This window comes from Coptis chinensis, chromosome 4, assembly GCF_015680905.1.
Source record: "Coptis chinensis isolate HL-2020 chromosome 4, ASM1568090v1, whole genome shotgun sequence".
Taxonomy (NCBI): domain Eukaryota; kingdom Viridiplantae; phylum Streptophyta; class Magnoliopsida; order Ranunculales; family Ranunculaceae; genus Coptis; species Coptis chinensis.
The window spans coordinates 82,174,751-82,192,489 of NC_141459.1; the positions used below are offsets into that span (position 1 = coordinate 82,174,751).

A 17,739-nucleotide genomic window follows, 5' to 3' on the forward strand; every position below is an offset into this window, starting at 1 on the left:
TGACATTGTATGTAAGGTGTGTTGTTGATTATATAAGGAATCTGTGTCCCGCAAGAAGACGGGTTGATGATGTCTCCTTGAGGAGCTCAAAAAGATTGTCATGTAAACCCTGCAGGTGGATTTATTCCGACATGATAATGAGGTTGAGTGGTACTACTCAAGGACATAAGAAGTTAATTAATGTAGTTGTCAGTAACTTGACTTCATCAATGGACATTCGATATCTTAAATACGAGGAGATCAACAAGCATATAATATGGAGCCCATAAACACTGACACGTAATTTGGGATTAGGGCAATAGTGCAACAATGGCCTTTAGTGGAATAAGCCATTTGTTGACGGACTTGGGCCGTGTGTTCTGGGCGAACAACATGGAAAGTCCAAGCTTGTGAGGAGGATCAACCATAATTTCTTCTCATGGTCCCTGTTGTAGCCTATAAATATAATACTCTCTCTCTGGCCGAAATTCACTATTCATTGTTATGAAAAAGAGGCAAGAAAAGTAGATCTGAATTCGTTTCTGATCTTGAGAGAAAGAAGGGGGTTGGTAGATCGTTGTCCACACAACATCCAATTTATTCTAAAGGAATACAACAGAAGATCAAGAGGTTGATTTCGGATTTTATAAAGCTTGGATTCTTAGAGTTATCTAAACCGATTCTCAAAGGTATGTTTTCCAATCACAAATCGTAGACACTCATTAATTTCGCTGCGTGTGGTGTTTGCGGTTTGTAAAAATAGTCATTCTGAAATAACGGTTCCTACACTGCCCACCCACCCCCACTAACAAATTAAAACTGAAAATGATCAAATACTTCAGGTACACACAATTACACAACACACACCCCACCATCTTTTAGATTTGCCAAGTCATAATTTAGATATAATGGTTTTTATGTGAGTGTGGGGGCTACACCGTTATGTTTTAGATCTGGGCTACCACGAGAATATCCCTATAGGGATGAGTGTTCTGAGACCGTTGGATCCGAAATCCAACGGTCCGAAAATCAAAAACAAAAAGAAAGAGAGAGAATATGGGTTTGTTTTTTATTTTCGGACAGTTGGATCTCAGATCCAACGGTCTCGGCTGGCGCCCTATGAGGATATCCTCGGGGCCTATGTTTTATTAGATAGATAGGCCAATCCCATTGTCTAATCATGACATGGATGGTAGAAGGTTCCATATTCAAATCAACACACGTGGTTTCCCAAATGTCATATTTCTTGAGTAGCAAGTTGCACGTCAACACATCCAAACACAAGTCTTCTATTATGTCATCAGTTACGTCCACAGGTCTTTCTTTTTTTTCTTTCCGTCCACACGTCAATAAACGAGAATTATCGACTCCTCATACTAATATTTAAAAAAAAGGAAAATACCAACTTAACGTACACTCTCGGCCATGATTCAAAATGATACTCAATAATCCTGGTCCATGTATGTTCTATGAGAGAAATGCTAATAGTCAGTGATGGGATTTTTATGAGTGCTAATTTTTTTATCAAAGATTCTACACAAAACTATTTTCTGGATACTTGAGATTCTGGAATCTGGACCAGCTAATTGTTTTAGTCCTTTTAAGTTTTAACTGTTTTATGGCTTTATCTAACTTTTAAAGAAAACTGTCTCGTGAACAGTGATATTTTCCTCTTATACCCCTGAACATATTTGGTTATTACAATTATTATTAAAAGGATATGTTATGGAAGGATCAGACCGGAAAATTTGGACCATTATCTTCAGTTTTGCAAATGATGTCCAAAAAGCAACACATGGACTGTTTTAGTCCATTTCAGTTTTGTGAAAAATTACAGCATTACCACTGCCCAAAAAAACTGCCGGCTCACGTGGCATAGCCACGTGTCAGTTTGCTAGTATTAGGTAATACCCAAAGGGTACATGGTCCCAGTACCACATTATCATTTATCAACACACTTCTGGATATAAATAGTAGAGAATAGCTGCTTACTTGTACAATTGTACCACACTCGGTATCTAGTACTTAACTAAGGTACACTGTGATTGCATTTGTGCAGACTGCAGCAGGACAAAAGCTTGAATGAAAATGGTGGGGGGAATTCTGTTCACTTTGCTAGTGACTTGTGCTGTTATCTATATTTCTTCATGGGCTTGGAAAGCTTTTGTGTGGGTCTGGTTAAACCCCAGGAAGTTAGAGAAGTGCTTGAGAGAACAAGGCATAAAAGGACCCTCTTACAAATTCTTGTCTGGAAACCTCAAAGACATGGTGAGTGCAACCCAAGAAGCAAGAGCCAAGCCTATGGAGTTGTCTCATAAGATTGTTCCACGTGTCATGCCTTTTGTTCATCAGACTGTTGAAAAATATGGTATGTTCAGCTTCTTATTTATTTATTTTCAGTTTTTCTCAATTATTTGTTCTTGCCATTTACACCATTTTATATCAAGTATTTTGTGTTATGGATTCTGGGGAAGTGGGAAGGAAGGAGGGAGGAGGGTTTCTTCAAAGAGGGCACTCACATCCTCGAACAATAAAAGGAAATTTAAAGAGGGTCTATTTCAAGAAATTAGAAGTGTCCTTTGACTTTTTGACCTTTGTAGTAGTCCAGCTGTCAATATTTGACTTTCTGAACTAGTGTATGCAAAATGTCAGCGTATTCTAGTTTTGAAGCTTTGTAGAACCAACTCCTAAGATGACGATTTGTTCTTGGGTCTGTCCACAATCCGCTGAGAAAGTTTACGTTGAGGAACTTACAGTTTTCTGTAACATTGTTATATGGACCAAGATTTTCGGTTCATTCCAATTTAGAGGCCTTGTCTAGTTTAACAAGTAGAACTCAGTGTATAGTTGGTATAAAATATAGAAGATTGTCTTGTCGTTTCTCCATGCTGTGTGTGTTGTTGAGATTCACTTTCAATGTTTTCATATTAGGCTTAGGAGTTACGAGTTCGGATAGCCCTTATTTTCATAAAATCTGGTAGAAACATTAATGACTTAGGAGCAAAGCCCGTTTTTTGCTCCCTCTATTGATAGATTAGGGGCCCTCCTGCCTTCGTTTTAGTGACTCATAGGGCTTCCCTCAGCTCAGACTGGTGTCGTCACCTCCTCTCCCAAGACCAGAATGATTATCCCTGCCGGATGGGTCTACATCCATTCCTGAACGTCGTCGGGTACTGTACACAATCCGCACAGGTGTGTTGCACCCCCCTGAGTGGACGAGAAAGAAAGGATTTTTCGGAGCAACCCCCCTGCTTGAAAATGTGAGGGCGCTAGCTAGCCCCTAACAACAGTAAGGGGGCCAAAACAACCCAGCGTAGTAGGCGCTTGAATGTTAGTTCCGTCAAGTGTGCCAACATGCAAACTACGGATTCTGACTACACTACATGAGAAAAAGCATACGGCTCTTTTGAAGAATTTGAAGAAAGAAAAGATAGAGACTCAATACAAATGAATGAGTGAATGACTGTTCATCTCTCTGGAATTCCATCTCTTGTTTGGTTTCTGGTACTGGTTTCAGTTTCGTTGTTCGTTCCGTTCCGCCGAATTCTATCTATGTTTCTGCAATGGCTGCAGATACGGGGCCTCTGAAGTCTAAAGAGCTGCCGAGAAGTTTAAGCCCTCACTAGAGCATTTTCAACGAACTGTACCGCTGTACATAATGGTTGGATATGTCAAATAGCCGGGCATGGTCCAAAAACGTCGGTGAACCCATTAATTAAGTGGCTGTTAAAATTGAGAGTATGTAAAATTCCTGTTGAATATAGTAGGAGTTGAACGAGGTTGTTCAAAATTGTGCTTCTTCGGACTGCAAATTATTTGCAGTCTCACCGTGAAACAAAAATACGGAATTACCTATACAAGGACGGCATGCATTTTTTCATCCAATAAGTTTAACAATTGGCCACAATTTACTTGCTGTCCGAACCTTATTATAACAGAGTTTTAACTGTTGGCACAGCTTTAAGACATTGCTAAACTGGCTGTTAAATGTAATATGCCTCTTGTGGATCTTCTTCACAAGCCACATTTCCTTGGGGAATTTCTCCAACGTGTATACATGAGTAACTCTGAAATATTTTCAAGAGTCCAGATGTTTCATTGTCGTGATAGCAACTTGGTGTTGGTTCACCTGTAATCCTCATTTACGCAGTATAATTGGAAGACTAGAAACTTTAAGTCTTGAACAGGTGAGAATTATTCAAAGAATTAACTATAAAATTTACAAGATAGAAACTTATACACATACTATTCCTGGCAATATGAAAACACGGTATTCACAGATGTGTATGTGATGTCCGAGCCATATATGTGAGTTTCAACAATGGCTAAAGTGCATCGCCCAAGTAGGAAGCTTATTCCGACAAGATAATTTAAAAGTAGTACGTGGAAGTTTCTTGAAATGCACGTGAATGACAGAGCAAGTGATGTGATGGAGTGAATTTGCTGGGATGGGCAAGATTAGCAGGAAATGGGTCCAGATAAGTCTCTTGCTGAAGATGCTTTAACAAGTATATTGTTATTTGTTATCGACAGCATGAACTTTGACTGATTAAGAAATTATTTATATAAGACACGATACTTTTTTTTTTTTTTTACTTTTACTAATTGTTAAATGATATTCCTTTTTATTGAAAATTGCAGGTAAACTATCTTTCACTTGGTATGGTCCATATTGCAGGGTAAACATTATGGATCCAGATATGATAAGAGACATTCTTTCCAATAAATTTGGTCACTTTGAAAAGATACGAACGAACCCACTTGGAAAGTTGTTAATAACAGGGGTTGTAAACTACGAAGGAGAAAAATGGGTCAAGCACAGACGGATTCTTAATCCAGCCTTCCATCTTGAGAAACTGAAGGTTGCTCTCTTTTTGCTATTTAAAAACGAGTGCAAGTATGTGGAGATGCACCATTTGTATATCTCGTGGACACCACATGGTGATTGGTTGGTTTGGAAAAGTCTTTTCCTCTTTTAACCTTTCCACTTTTTGTTTTTGATTGGATATTTGAACCAACCAAGGACCATGTCAAGAAGAATAAATGATATCTTCATTTGTCAAGAAGAAGATTCTAAAGATAGTAATATATAAGTTAGATAAAAGTATTGAACCTTAGCCTTATTCTCAGTTGGAATTCTTCTTCTTGATGTTAATTACTCATATCTTCATTGTTGTTCATCTTGATTCCAGATGATGTTACCAGCCATCTATACTAGCTGCTCTGAGATGGTAAACAAATGGGAAATGATGGTTTCGCAGGATTCATGTGAAATGGATGTGTGGCCTCATCTACAAAATCTAACTGCTGATGTAATCTCTCGAACAGCATTTGGTAGTAGCTATGAAGAAGGACGACAAATATTCCAACTCCAGAGTGAACAGGCTGGGCTTGTTATTAAAGCTCTGCAGTCCATATACATCCCTGGCTTGAGGTACTTACTAGTCTTCAATTAAAGTTAGTTAATTTTGGATAGAGCAATAGATTTTCTCCATCCGAGAGAAGTGAATTCATTTATTTGTATATTCATCGCTTTATGTGGTGTACATAATTAAGATTAGTTATTATGCGATGATCCCATTTTTTATGTAAGTCTAGGCACTCTGTATATTATAAAACAAAATAAGCCCTTTTTGGATGAGTCTGTCTTTTTTCTTTATATCACCAAAGAAGTATATATAGAGAATTATAAATAGGAAGGCCATAAAAAATGATTTAATGATCAATCATACTGTGGACGTAAGAATGTGTCTTGTTCGTTGTGACTGAAAGAAGTGCACATCAGTATTTGAATTCTTGATAGGGCTTCAGTGATCTATATTACTGCTAGACTCCTTTTGTGTACTCATTTTTACGTTCTTGATTTAACCAAAAATAACAATGTTTAGACTACCAGTGACAATATGATCAACGCCGTATGATGCTAATCAATCCAATTTACCTTTTCTGTGTATCATGTGCAGGTTTCTTCCAACCAAAAGAAACAATAGGATGAAAGAAATCTATGGAGAAGCACGAGTTCTTTTAAGGGATATTGTTAATAAAAGGGAGAAGGCTATGAAAATTGGAGAAGCACACAACGATGACCTACTAGGCCTGTTAATGGAATCCAATTTCAAGGAGATTACAGATAATGTGAACTCTAAGAATTTTGGGATGACTATTGATGAAGTTATAGATGAGTGCAATTTGTTCTACTTTGCTGGACAAGAGACTACTTCAACTTTACTTGTTTGGACGATGGTAGTATTGAGTATGCATCCAGATTGGCAAGAGAAAGCAAGGGAAGAAGTTTTGCAAGTCTTTGGAGGAAAAGATCCAGACTTTGATGGGTTGAACCACCTAAAAATTGTAAGTGTTATTTTTCACCATCCTATCTGCTTGAGAGTGTATTTCACAATACCTTTTATTGAAATTGGGTTGACCGAATTTTTTGTGTGTATTTAGGGGGGAGACCCTAATTTCCCATCTAGTTGGGGGTGGGGGGGGGGGAGGGGGAATCCTAATTGGCTCATCTAGTAGGGGGGTAACACTAGTTCACCCCTTTATTGTATATATGAAATTTTGACGTGGTCATTGTTCATCACAGGTTACTATGATCTTGTATGAGGTTCTTCGGTTATACCCTCCTGCTGTTTTAATGGCTAGAGGGACTTACAAGACAATGAAACTAGGAGAGATTACCCTACCAGCTGGTGTACAGCTTGCAATGCCAACGCTTTTAGTTCACCATGATCGTGAACTTTGGGGTGAAGATGCTGAAGATTTCAATCCAGAGAGATTCTCTGGAGGGGTTTCTAAGGCTACAAAGAATCAAGTTTCATTTTTTCCCTTTAGTTGGGGTCCAAGGATATGCATTGGCCAAAATTTTGCCTTGCTAGAATCAAAGATGGCTATAGCCATGATCTTACTGCGATTTTCTTTCGAGTTGTCATCCACCTATGTTCATGCTCCGTACACTGTCATGGCTCTTCAACCCCAACATGGTGCTCAGCTGATCTTACATAAACTGTAAGTTCTGCCCATATAAATCTAAATCTTGTGAAGTTGAGATTAAATACAGTTTTACAACTACAGTCGCATACGTGGAGGTTTATTGCTTTGAGGCATCTGTAAGTGTTAATGTGTGAAAGTATATAGTTTATTATGCTTTAAGTCAGTTTGCATAGTAGAAGTGTGGTCTATGGTCAGTTTTCATACTCTGTACTATGAACTGTATTTTATGATACCAGTTGATGGCCATATTTTGAGCTTTCCTTCCAGTTCCTTATTCATGTCAAATGTACAAGTTAAAACATATTTTTGGGTGACGACATTTCCTGTTGCAATACCTAGCATGATCTTCCAATGGTACATTTAATTATGGGGTGCACAATGACGACTCCTATTTGTGTTTATGCTCATGAAATGTCCGGACTCCTCAGTAGGGGATAACCCTATCACTGATGCGTTTGTTAAACGAACACTACTGAGTTAGGTCTCATGACCGAAACTATCTCCAGTCCAGTACTGAGTAGCAGCGTATATAATGACTATCACCCCTTACAGCTTTGAGACGGTCTGAAAACGCAAACAACCACGGCTCCAGGTGCATTGGGGGTTCTGTGCTGGTGGCTAAGGTCGGGGGTATAGTACGTATTCCAACAGCAGATTGCTCAAGGCCTATGGAGCAATTACGCGACACTCCTGAAGATCTTTAATGAAAATTGTTGAAGTATACAGGCGTGTGCTTATCATATGTGTAGTAGGTATATGCGTGCCTATCGGTTCGGTCCGGTCGAACGGACCGTGTTTAGTGTTTTTTCTATTTTCGTGTATTAGACTTATTTTACATGTAACTTAGAGCAGGTAACAGTAAGAATAAGAACTCTAATTCTCTAGCCTCTATTTTAACTTCTTCTTCATCAAATATATTAAAGACCTTTAGTATTATGATGTTGTTATGATTCTCCATCCTAGCATCTCACAACATGGTATCCCGAGAGCGCCTAGTTAGAGATCCATCAAAGACCTATGAATAATCAAACTTAAAGTTTAAAGCTTAAGTCTTTTTCAATCTCATTGTCTCGCTTCAAGACAAATATCTATTTATCTCTTCTTCAGATTCAAGTTTATTTTACAATGGTCAAGTAACAATTGTTCCGGACCCGATGAGTTTGGAAATACATTTGTTTTCTCTGTTGGTATGACTTCTATGAAATTGGAGAGTGTTGCCAATTACCTTCAATGGGCAGAAGCAATTAACGTATACCTTACTGACAAAGGTAAGGAAACACATCTTACAAATTCACCTGTCACCACAGATGAGAAATCAAAGGTGACTTGGACAAAAGATGATGCCTTGGTTAAGAATTTTGTGTGGAATACTATGGAAAAAGATGTATGCAATACTGTTCATTTTTTTAAGACTTCTAAGAAAATCTGGGAGTATCTACAAGATCGAATCGTATATATTCTTAATCTCAAAATACATCTCGTATCTTTCAGTTGTATGAAAATATATTTGATCTGAATCAAGGAGATAGGTCTATTTCTGAGTATTATAATTCTCTTCGCAGCCAGTGGGAAGAATTAAATATTTATCATCCGTTGACTACATATATCACTTTCTGAGGAAACAAAGAGAGGAATTTCGTCTTCTAAATTTCTATCTAGCCTACGCCCCGAAGTTTGCTAATGTGAAGGCTCAAAAGTGCCGAATCAAAACTCCCAACTTTGTCTAAAGCTTATTCTCATATTTCAGATATTACTTCTCCTTTAAAATCCACTAACAAGGCAACCTTTATTAGTTCCTCCAAGTAACAACAACAATACATTTTTTCTTTAGTCGAGGTAGTAGAGGTAGAGGTGGCGTAACTAGTCGGGATGGAAGAGGCCAGAGCTGTGGGAGTGGATCGAGGTCGGTATGGGCATTTGGCCACCATGTGATCATTGTTGTTGGCACACAAACCATGGTTATGATTTTTGTTGGGAAGCATTTGGGCTAACCGGCATTGTCCAAAGCCAACAATGCCACGCTTTACGATAACGGGGATACAAATTCAAATTCAAAAGGTGCAAGACGACTTTGCATCCCTCTTGAAAAGGATACAAGCTATTCCAGCCCGGTTCTTGAAAGTTCGTCTAATGCCCCCACAACAACTCTAGCGAATCAAGTAACATATGTTTTCATACCGCTGGAACCAACTCTTGGGTCATTGACTCAGGGAGCTTCGATCATATGACAAGTAACCCCCTGTTGTTATCCACTATTGATTACACCATTAAAGTATCATATGTTACATTAGCAAATGGTGCTAAAGCTAAGATTCTTGGTCGAGGCTCCATTCAAATTAAATCCTCATGTGTCTCTTTGTCTTGTCTTGCTTGTTCAAAATTTTCCTTTTTAATCTCTTATCCGCTCATAGTCTCACCCAATCACTTAATTGTTTTGTCATGTTTTCCTCCACTCATATTGTTTTTCGTGATCCGCATACAAAGGAACTAGTTGGGGGTTGGTATGAGCGGTATGGCATCTACTACTTTCAAAGTGTTTTAGCTCAACGAAATGTGCCCTTACACTCCTTACGCTCTCGCCTCGCTTCATAGGGCTTAGTCATCTACCTCACAAGAGTCTATGTTGTCTAGTCCCTAGCATTCCCCGCAAGTGTCCAATCTTTTTCAAGGTGAAGTTTGTGAGTTAGCTAAACATCGTCGGTTACTTACAAAACTAGTTTAAATAATTGTTCAAGTGGTCATTTCCAATTAGTTCATTCCGATGTTTGGGGTCCATGTAAACCACCGGCCTCTTGGGAGTCAAGTATTTTATTACTTTTATTGATGATTTCTCTCATGTTTGTTGGGTTTATATAATGGAGAATCGCTCTCAAATCTTTCCCCGTTTTCCAAAAATTATGCTTAAATCACTAATCAATACTCTGCAAAGTTGAAAGTCTTTAGGAGTGATAATGCCAGGGATTATGATTCTACTCTGTTTAAATGTTTCTTTGCTGATAACGGTATTACTCATCAAACCTCTTGTGTTGACACCCCACAACAAAATGTGCGCGGTTGTTGAGAGAAAGAATCGTATCCTAACTTCGAAGTTACCTGTAGCTTAACGTTTCAAAGCAATCTTCCAAAGTTTTATTGGGCGAAGGCAGTCTTTACTCCCACATATTTAATTAATCGTATGCCTTCTTCAGTGTTAGGTGGAAAAACTCCTATGTCTGTTCTCTTTCCTAGTCAACCATCTTTTTCTCTTACTCATAAGGTGTTTGGGTGTGTTTGTTTTGTTCATAATCTTCAACCTGGTCGTGACAAATTAGACCTTCGTGCTACTAAGTGTGTCTTTCTTGGGTATTCTTGTACACATAAGGGTTATAAATGTTACAATCCTCACTTTCGGAAGTTTTATATTTGTGCTGATGTAACCTTCTTTGAGGATTGATCAGCTCCCAAATGTACATTTTATTACCTTTATATTACTGCATTACAGCCCTTCTTACGTATAATGAAAAGACAACTCATAGTTTTTATTGTCTTTTTTAGGTTACAGAGCAATTTAGACTACTTATCATAAAAGCTGCGTCTTAGCACCAAAAAGAGTCTTATTTACACTTATTATGAAGACTCGAAGCTGCTATGAAAAAGTGCTGAAAAAATCAAAGTCAAAGTCAAAGGTCAAGGACTCCAAACCAGACAGCTGAAAGTCAAGTCCTTAACTCAGAAGACCAGAGATAGATGTCTTTGACACAAAAGAAAGCTTTCTCTAAAACCTATCTTGATCAAGAAGAAATCCAAAAGCAAAAGGAAAAAAGGAAAAGCATAAAGCAAACTTGGTGAGGTGTCTCAAATGTAATGGGAGAGGGCAAATCACTCTTTTGTAAAAGTAGGTGTATAAAAAATCAAAAGTAGGATGAGAGAATACACCTAGACTTATTCTAGTGTCATGTAGGATTTTATTTTCAAGTGATTTTACATTCAAGTTATTTACTTTTTGTTCTTCATTTTCAATCTAGTTATTTCTTCAAGTTTTTGTTCTTCATTTCAATCAAGTTATTTCTTTCAAGTTTGTTCTTCATTTCCATCAAGTTATTTCTTTCAATATTTGTGCTTTCAATCAACTAGTCTTTTCTAATGTTCTTCAATACAACTAGAGTTAGTAAAACAAGTCTTAAAGCTAAGAAACCTACCTTTTCTCTTTTAAGACTCCCTTTCATCCAAGTTCTAAATAATTTATGGTGGACCTCATTCAATATCTTTTGAAGACTCCCACAACTACAACTTCAAGGATGTATCATTATTATTCTCTCAAGGGGACAGTGTCTAAAGAACCTTTCAAGGAAGTTTTGCATTCTCCTACTCCAGTACTGGAAGAGCACATAACGTCAGAACATATGCCTGATAGGCACGCGCCTATTCCTGCAGCACAAACTGAGGGCGTGGCCTACTGCCATCTCCTACTTCAGTACTGGACGACTGTTGACTTTCTAGGCCCAATACTGGAAGAGCACACAAGTTCAGCACATATACCTGATGGGCGCGCGCCTATTATTGCAGCACAAACTAAGGGTGCGCACCTACTCGATGCAGCCCAACTAGATCATGTGCCCTCGCCTCCTTGCTCACTTTTGCCCCCACCTCCTGCGCCTTTACCTGCTGATATTCCTGCTCCTCCGTCTGCACTTGACATTCCTATTGCTCTCCGGAAAGTTGTACGCCTTCCTAGTAGCACATGTCTTCCTCGTCAGTATGCTCAATATTCTATTTCTTAGTTTACCTCTCATGATCATTTACCACCGCCTATCAAGGCATTTGCTATCTCGTTGCTCTCTGTCTCTGTGCCTACTAATTACAGAGACGCCTTATCTCATCCTGGCTGGAGGCAAGCTATGGAGGAGTTGAGTGCATTGTACTCTAATCAGACTTGGGTGCTTACTCTTCCTCCTGGGAAGACAGTGGTTGCTTGTAAGTGGGTTTTCACAATCAAACACAATTCATATGGCAATCGCTCTCATTTAAAAGCTTCGGTTGGTTGCTAAAGGTTTCACTCAAATATATGGTATTGATTACTCTAAAACTTTTTCTCCTATGGTAAAGTTAGACTCTATAGTATTTGTTATCTCTCTTGCATTCAATCACAACCGCCTCTATACTAGTTAGATGTGAAGAATGCATTTTTGCACTGATGACCTACATGAAGAAATCTATATGGCAATGCCTCCCCGGTTTTGTTGTTCAAGGGGGCAAGTATGTCGGCTACAAAAGTCTCTCAGATGGGCTCAAGTAATCTCCTAGAGCTTGGTTTGCAAAATTCAATCAGGTGGTAATGGCTAATGGCATGACTCGATGTGAGTATAATCACTCTCGTATTTTTATAGGAAGACCAAGCAAGGCATTATTATATTAGTGGTGTATGTCGATGATATTGTTGTTATTCTTTCTTTGACAAACAAGGCATTGCTCGCCTCAAAATTAATCTCTCAAAGAATTTTCAAACCAAAGACCTTGGAGAAATGAAGTACTTCTTAGGCATTGAAGTCACAAGGTATCCTGGTGAAATTCATCTTTCACAACGATAGTATGTACTGGATCTGCTCAGTGAGACTAGTAGTCTAAGAGCACGCACCGGTGGAGGTCTCTATGGATCCAACAACAAACTCCCACCAGATATGGGAGAGTTGTATGCGGATGTTAAGGGATATCGTCGATTAGTGGGCAAACTAATCTATGCCACTATCACTTGTCCAGATATTTCTTTTGCTGTCAATGTAGTATCTCAGTTTATGCAAATGCCTAGAGTTCCTCATTTTCAGGCTGTTATTCGCATTGTGCGATACTTGAAAGGTTCTCCAGGACGTGGACTTGTCTATCGTTCAAATGGTAATCTTGATGTTGTTGGATATGCCGATGTTGATTATGCAGGGTCAGTTTTTGACAGAAGATCTACTACTGGGTATTGTACCTTTCTGGGAGGTAATTTGGTCACCTGGAAGAGCAAAAAGCAAACAATTGTTGCCAAGTCAAGCACAGAGGCCGAGTATAGGGCTATGGGTCAAGGCACTGGTGAATTAATGTGGATACGCAATATGTTACATGAGTTGGGTTTCTCAGTTCAGTTGCCTATACCACTCTATTGTGATAATCAAAGCCCATTCATATTGCCTCCAACCCAAGTATTTTCATGAGATGACAAAGCACATCGAGGTGGATTGTCATTATGTTAGGCACAAAGTTGAAACTAAGGAGATACGACTGCCATGGCGCCATCCAATAATCAGTTGGCAGATATCTTCACAAAGCCACTGTTTCATCCAGTATCTACTCGTCTTTGCAACAAGCTAGGCATGAGTGATATCTATGCTCCAGCTTGAAGTGGGGTGTTGAAGTATACAGGCGTACGCGTCTTTATCATCTGTAGTAGTTATAGGCGTGCGCCTATCAGTTTGGTCTGTCATAACGGACCGTGTTTAGTGTTTCCTATTTTCGTGTATTAGACTTATTTATATGTAACTTAGAGCAGGGTAACAGTAAGAATAAGAGCCCTAATTCTTTAGCCTCTATTTTAATTTCTTCTTTATCAAATACATTAAGACCTTTAGTACTATGATGTTGTTATGATTCTCCTAGCATCTCACAACAAAAACGAGACTAGAACTAATATAGATAAATTGGTAGCCCCATATACCCCTAGTGGACAGCACGACATTCATTAGCATTGTAGGATCTCAATTTTATAAAATTTGGCAATCGGTTATACCCTATAACTCTTGGAGTGAAAATGTTGTTTCGAGATGGCCATTCCCATGTCTAATTGAAGCCTGCATGGACACTTTCATCATGCCATGAAGCCTGAATGGGCAAACTTAACAGGCCTCATATTATTCCATCATGCAAAATCTGTTTTGCAAGTTTAACTTTTGTTTCAATTTTCATTTTTGTACTACAACTTTCAAGTGGCAAGGTATCCAAATAAAGGTCTCGATTATGTCATAACTTAGAGCATCTTTAGGAGTGATATCAACCTAGCATCAAAACACTAAATTTCCAACAATTTGGTGTTTTTTCAACTTCAGGAGAGTCACATGTTGATGAAAACATCAAAAAAACACCAAACCAAACACCAAATCAACCAATATTTGGTTCCAAGTTTGATGTTGTATCAAATCACTCACGCGGTTTTGCCAAAACCACGCGGTTTTTCCAACACCGCGTGGGCTTAGGCTTCTATAGGCGCGGTTTTGCCAACACCGCGTGCGTTTTTTCTGAAAATTAGAACTGTGATGCTTAGAACTTGAAAAATTATGAATTGTGCGTAGAAGTTGAGAAATTTATAATTGTGCAATTGAAGAAATTAAGAATTGTGATTCAAAATCGAAAAAAATTAAAGAAATTAAAACCCTATGATTATGATTATGATTATGCAGTCCAAAATCTATGATTATGATATAAGCATATAATATCCAAAATGATCCAAAACCTATCATATTACATCAAATTTATTTAGCTCTCTTCTTTCGCCCCTTACCACTGGATCCCTCTCCTCTCTCTATTTGGATATTCTTAAGCTGCTCCTCTAATTTCCTAACCTGAGAACCAAGATCTTCTCTATCTGCATGAAGGTTAACTACCTCAGCCTGAAGTTCATCATATCCCTGATGTTGTTGCGTGTACACCTGCTGAATATCCTCATACGCTTTTGAGTCTTGTCATACGCATTTGGGATTGTTGATATGTCCGAGAATATGCCTCCTCCCTTTTCTTGGCTATAATGATACACGGCAGTCCTCATCCCATCAAACATACAAATATGGTTCTCATATCTTTCCCGAATCTCAGCCTGAAAATCCAAGAAAATACATTGTGAGTACATATTATATATATAATGAATAAGAAAAATAAAATAACTAAACTCACCGCGGTATATCGATCAATCATGCTCTAACTCATGGCAACGAGCACGAGGCACCTCAGGAATGGAAATGTAAGTAGCCTCCCCATCAGGTCCACACACGACAAACATCTGAGGATTACTGGCAGACACAGGAGCTGGATGATATGCATTCAGAGGTTGTGGGTTGTAAACAGGCTGTGGCGGATGAGGAATACGTAGCTCACGTCTCATCCCTTCCAGGCCCACAAACTCGAAGTTGCTAGCCCGACCAACAGGGAGGCAACAACGGACCCATGGAGACACGGTTCCACCATCTATAATACTGATCAGCAGTCTACTCAACAACAAAAGAAGACGTATCTGGCCAAGAACCACCACTAGCATGAACTTCATGAACTTGAATTCTACCCCACGACTTCGCATCACTAACATCTGGCATGGGAGCACATGGAACTCCATAACGTCTAGTCATCTGCCTCCAACGTCTGTCACCACATTACCAAACCATACAGTCATGTGCGGCAAACACAACTCTGTGACGTGACAACACACAAGCATGCTGCACAACTGGATCGTCAAAGGCAATAGTCAAACGCCAAGGTCTCCACTCAATAGATGACAATGATCTAATAGCAATCTGAGCACGAGCCATACAGACATTATTTCTAATATGCCCCCTATTACAAGTCAAGTGAGGCCCTGACCAACTACCAAATCTAAGGCGAGTATCAGCAATCATGTCTATGTTAGGACAAAGAGTTCGAAAGTACTCATAAAACCAAATCTCTAAAAGTCCCGCGAATCCCGCAACTCCGGTGACTTCTACTTCCGAATGTATGTGAAGTTTTATCTAACGCCGCTATCAATGTGGCATATACTGAGCTACCCAAGTCATAATCTCTCATAGCATGCAAATCAGATACATAAGCATAATATCCCAACCATATCAGAGAATGACCATTGGGAAACGTAACATGCCCAATAAAACATCAAAAAGCCCTAACATATACATCAAGACCCTCACTACCGTGTAGAATGATACCAAAGCTAACTCCGCCGTGTATCGGGATCTAAGAGGGTTCCATATATGCAATCTTTTAATATGAGATAGCTTAATACCGAAAGAATCATAAGCATCCGCATCCCAAGCGAGGAAAACTCATAAGCATACTATCCATATTTTCATAATTTGTATGAAAAGGTATCAGTTGGTTATACCGATACTCAACCCAGAAATCATAGTAAAGTCTAGTAGTGTGAACCCTAACTCCACACAAGGGAAATGAAATGTATGAGTCTACTCCACCATCTTTCTACTAAAGCTATGACCACTGTCCAGTCAGCCTTCTCATAATCCACATCAACCAAAAGACCCAAAGGTGTATACAAAATATTATCTCTAATATGTACAAACTCATCCAAACTCTTAATAACCTTCCACCATTCTCTAACACCATGTAAAGCCGATCTAACTCGGTAGTCAATAACATGCTGATATTATGAAAAAAAATAATGCGTATAAGATAAATAATTAATTGGTCCAACTCAACTAATTAATATTCAAAATATTTAATCAAAACTAATTAATTGCCTGAGTATTAGCCACTGCACTCGACACGTGTTTTGTATCACGTGTAGAAAAAACAACTTCCATATCAAGTGCTTCACCGGGTGCAAATTGTCAATCAAAGTCGCTTCATCGATCCGATCGCATCTCGATTACATAGGGATGGCTATCGGTCGGTAGCGACATCCGGTTCTTCTCCCCACTCGTCTTCTCCCCATCGTATTCTACTTCCCTCGGGTTCTTCTCTCATCCCCAATGTCGTATGTGTACTTCCAATCATCACCGTCGAAAAGGTTCAAAAGGATCCATATCAAATTTCAAGAGTTTAGGTAGGTTTTTGTTTTTTTTTTTTTAACTAAGGAGATGGTTTATAATTGAGAGAAGAGTTGAAAGTGATTGAACCGCGCGGCTTTAGTCCCGATTATATAGCAGTAGCACTGTGTTCGAACACCGCGTGGGCTTGGGCCCTTTGTCGGTTGGGCTTCTATGGCACGGTTTTGAAAAACGCGATAAAGATATGGTAGCGGTTTATCCAAAACCGCGTAGTTTAATGTCGAAAATTTGATGTTGCTCCTAAAATTGTTTGGTGTTTTTTTGGTTTGGTGTTTTTTTTGTTCAAGATTTTAATGTTTTTTTTTGTAGCTCTCCTAAAGATGCTCTTACTTCCTATAGTATTCTGTTAATCGGTCCATCAACCGTGAGTCCATAATTGAAACTAGGGGCGGAACTTGGGTCGGGTTAGCCCAAGCCCAATCGGCTAACACCTAATTTTTGTTGGTCGTGGGCTAACATTTCAGATCCGTGGTCCAGATTTGGTCTTGTAAAATCAAAATCTGACTCAATTTCGGGTTGGGCTCGAGTTAGAATACCAAATAACCGAAAAACTTAAGGCCTTTTGTATAAATACATATATATATTTCATTCATTCTATTATGTTATATTGTTTTATTATAAGGATTTGTTCTTGTCAAAAATAAGGTTGAGAATATTAATTTTAGAGAAAATAATTGAATCAACTTTAAAATAATCAAATCTCTTTGATTTAGTTAGAATATTGAATTTCAGTGTTATTTATCTCTTAATTTATTTATTTAATAGTGAAAATGCGTTGAGTTCTTCACTGTTTAATATTAAAATCCGAGAAACTTGACCAATCTGAGTTATGCTTGGGCTGAAAATTTAAGAATTGGATTTGGTCTCGGGCTCGGGTTGAAACATTTGAAACTCGAGTTGAGCTCGGGTTAAACCTCAACCCGACCCAACCCGCCTGAGTTCCACCCCTAATTGAACTCCTCAAAGCAATGCTAAGAAACAACTT

The 17,739-nt window shown here is 38.7% G+C and overlaps 1 protein-coding gene across 1 annotated transcript; it reads left to right on the forward strand.

Annotated features, from left to right (window-relative positions):
• Positions 1-1,930: 1,930 nt before the first annotated feature.
• On the forward strand, positions 1,931-7,235 carry LOC147505115 (cytochrome P450 CYP72A616-like). Its single transcript, XM_086557713.1, has 5 exons — positions 1,931-2,347; positions 4,621-4,841; positions 5,172-5,413; positions 5,943-6,330; positions 6,569-7,235. Exons 1-5 carry the CDS (start codon positions 2,062-2,064, stop codon positions 6,992-6,994), a joined length of 1,563 nt encoding a protein of 520 aa, XP_086413839.1. The 5' UTR covers positions 1,931-2,061; the 3' UTR covers positions 6,995-7,235.
• Positions 7,236-17,739: the final 10,504 nt, after the last annotated feature.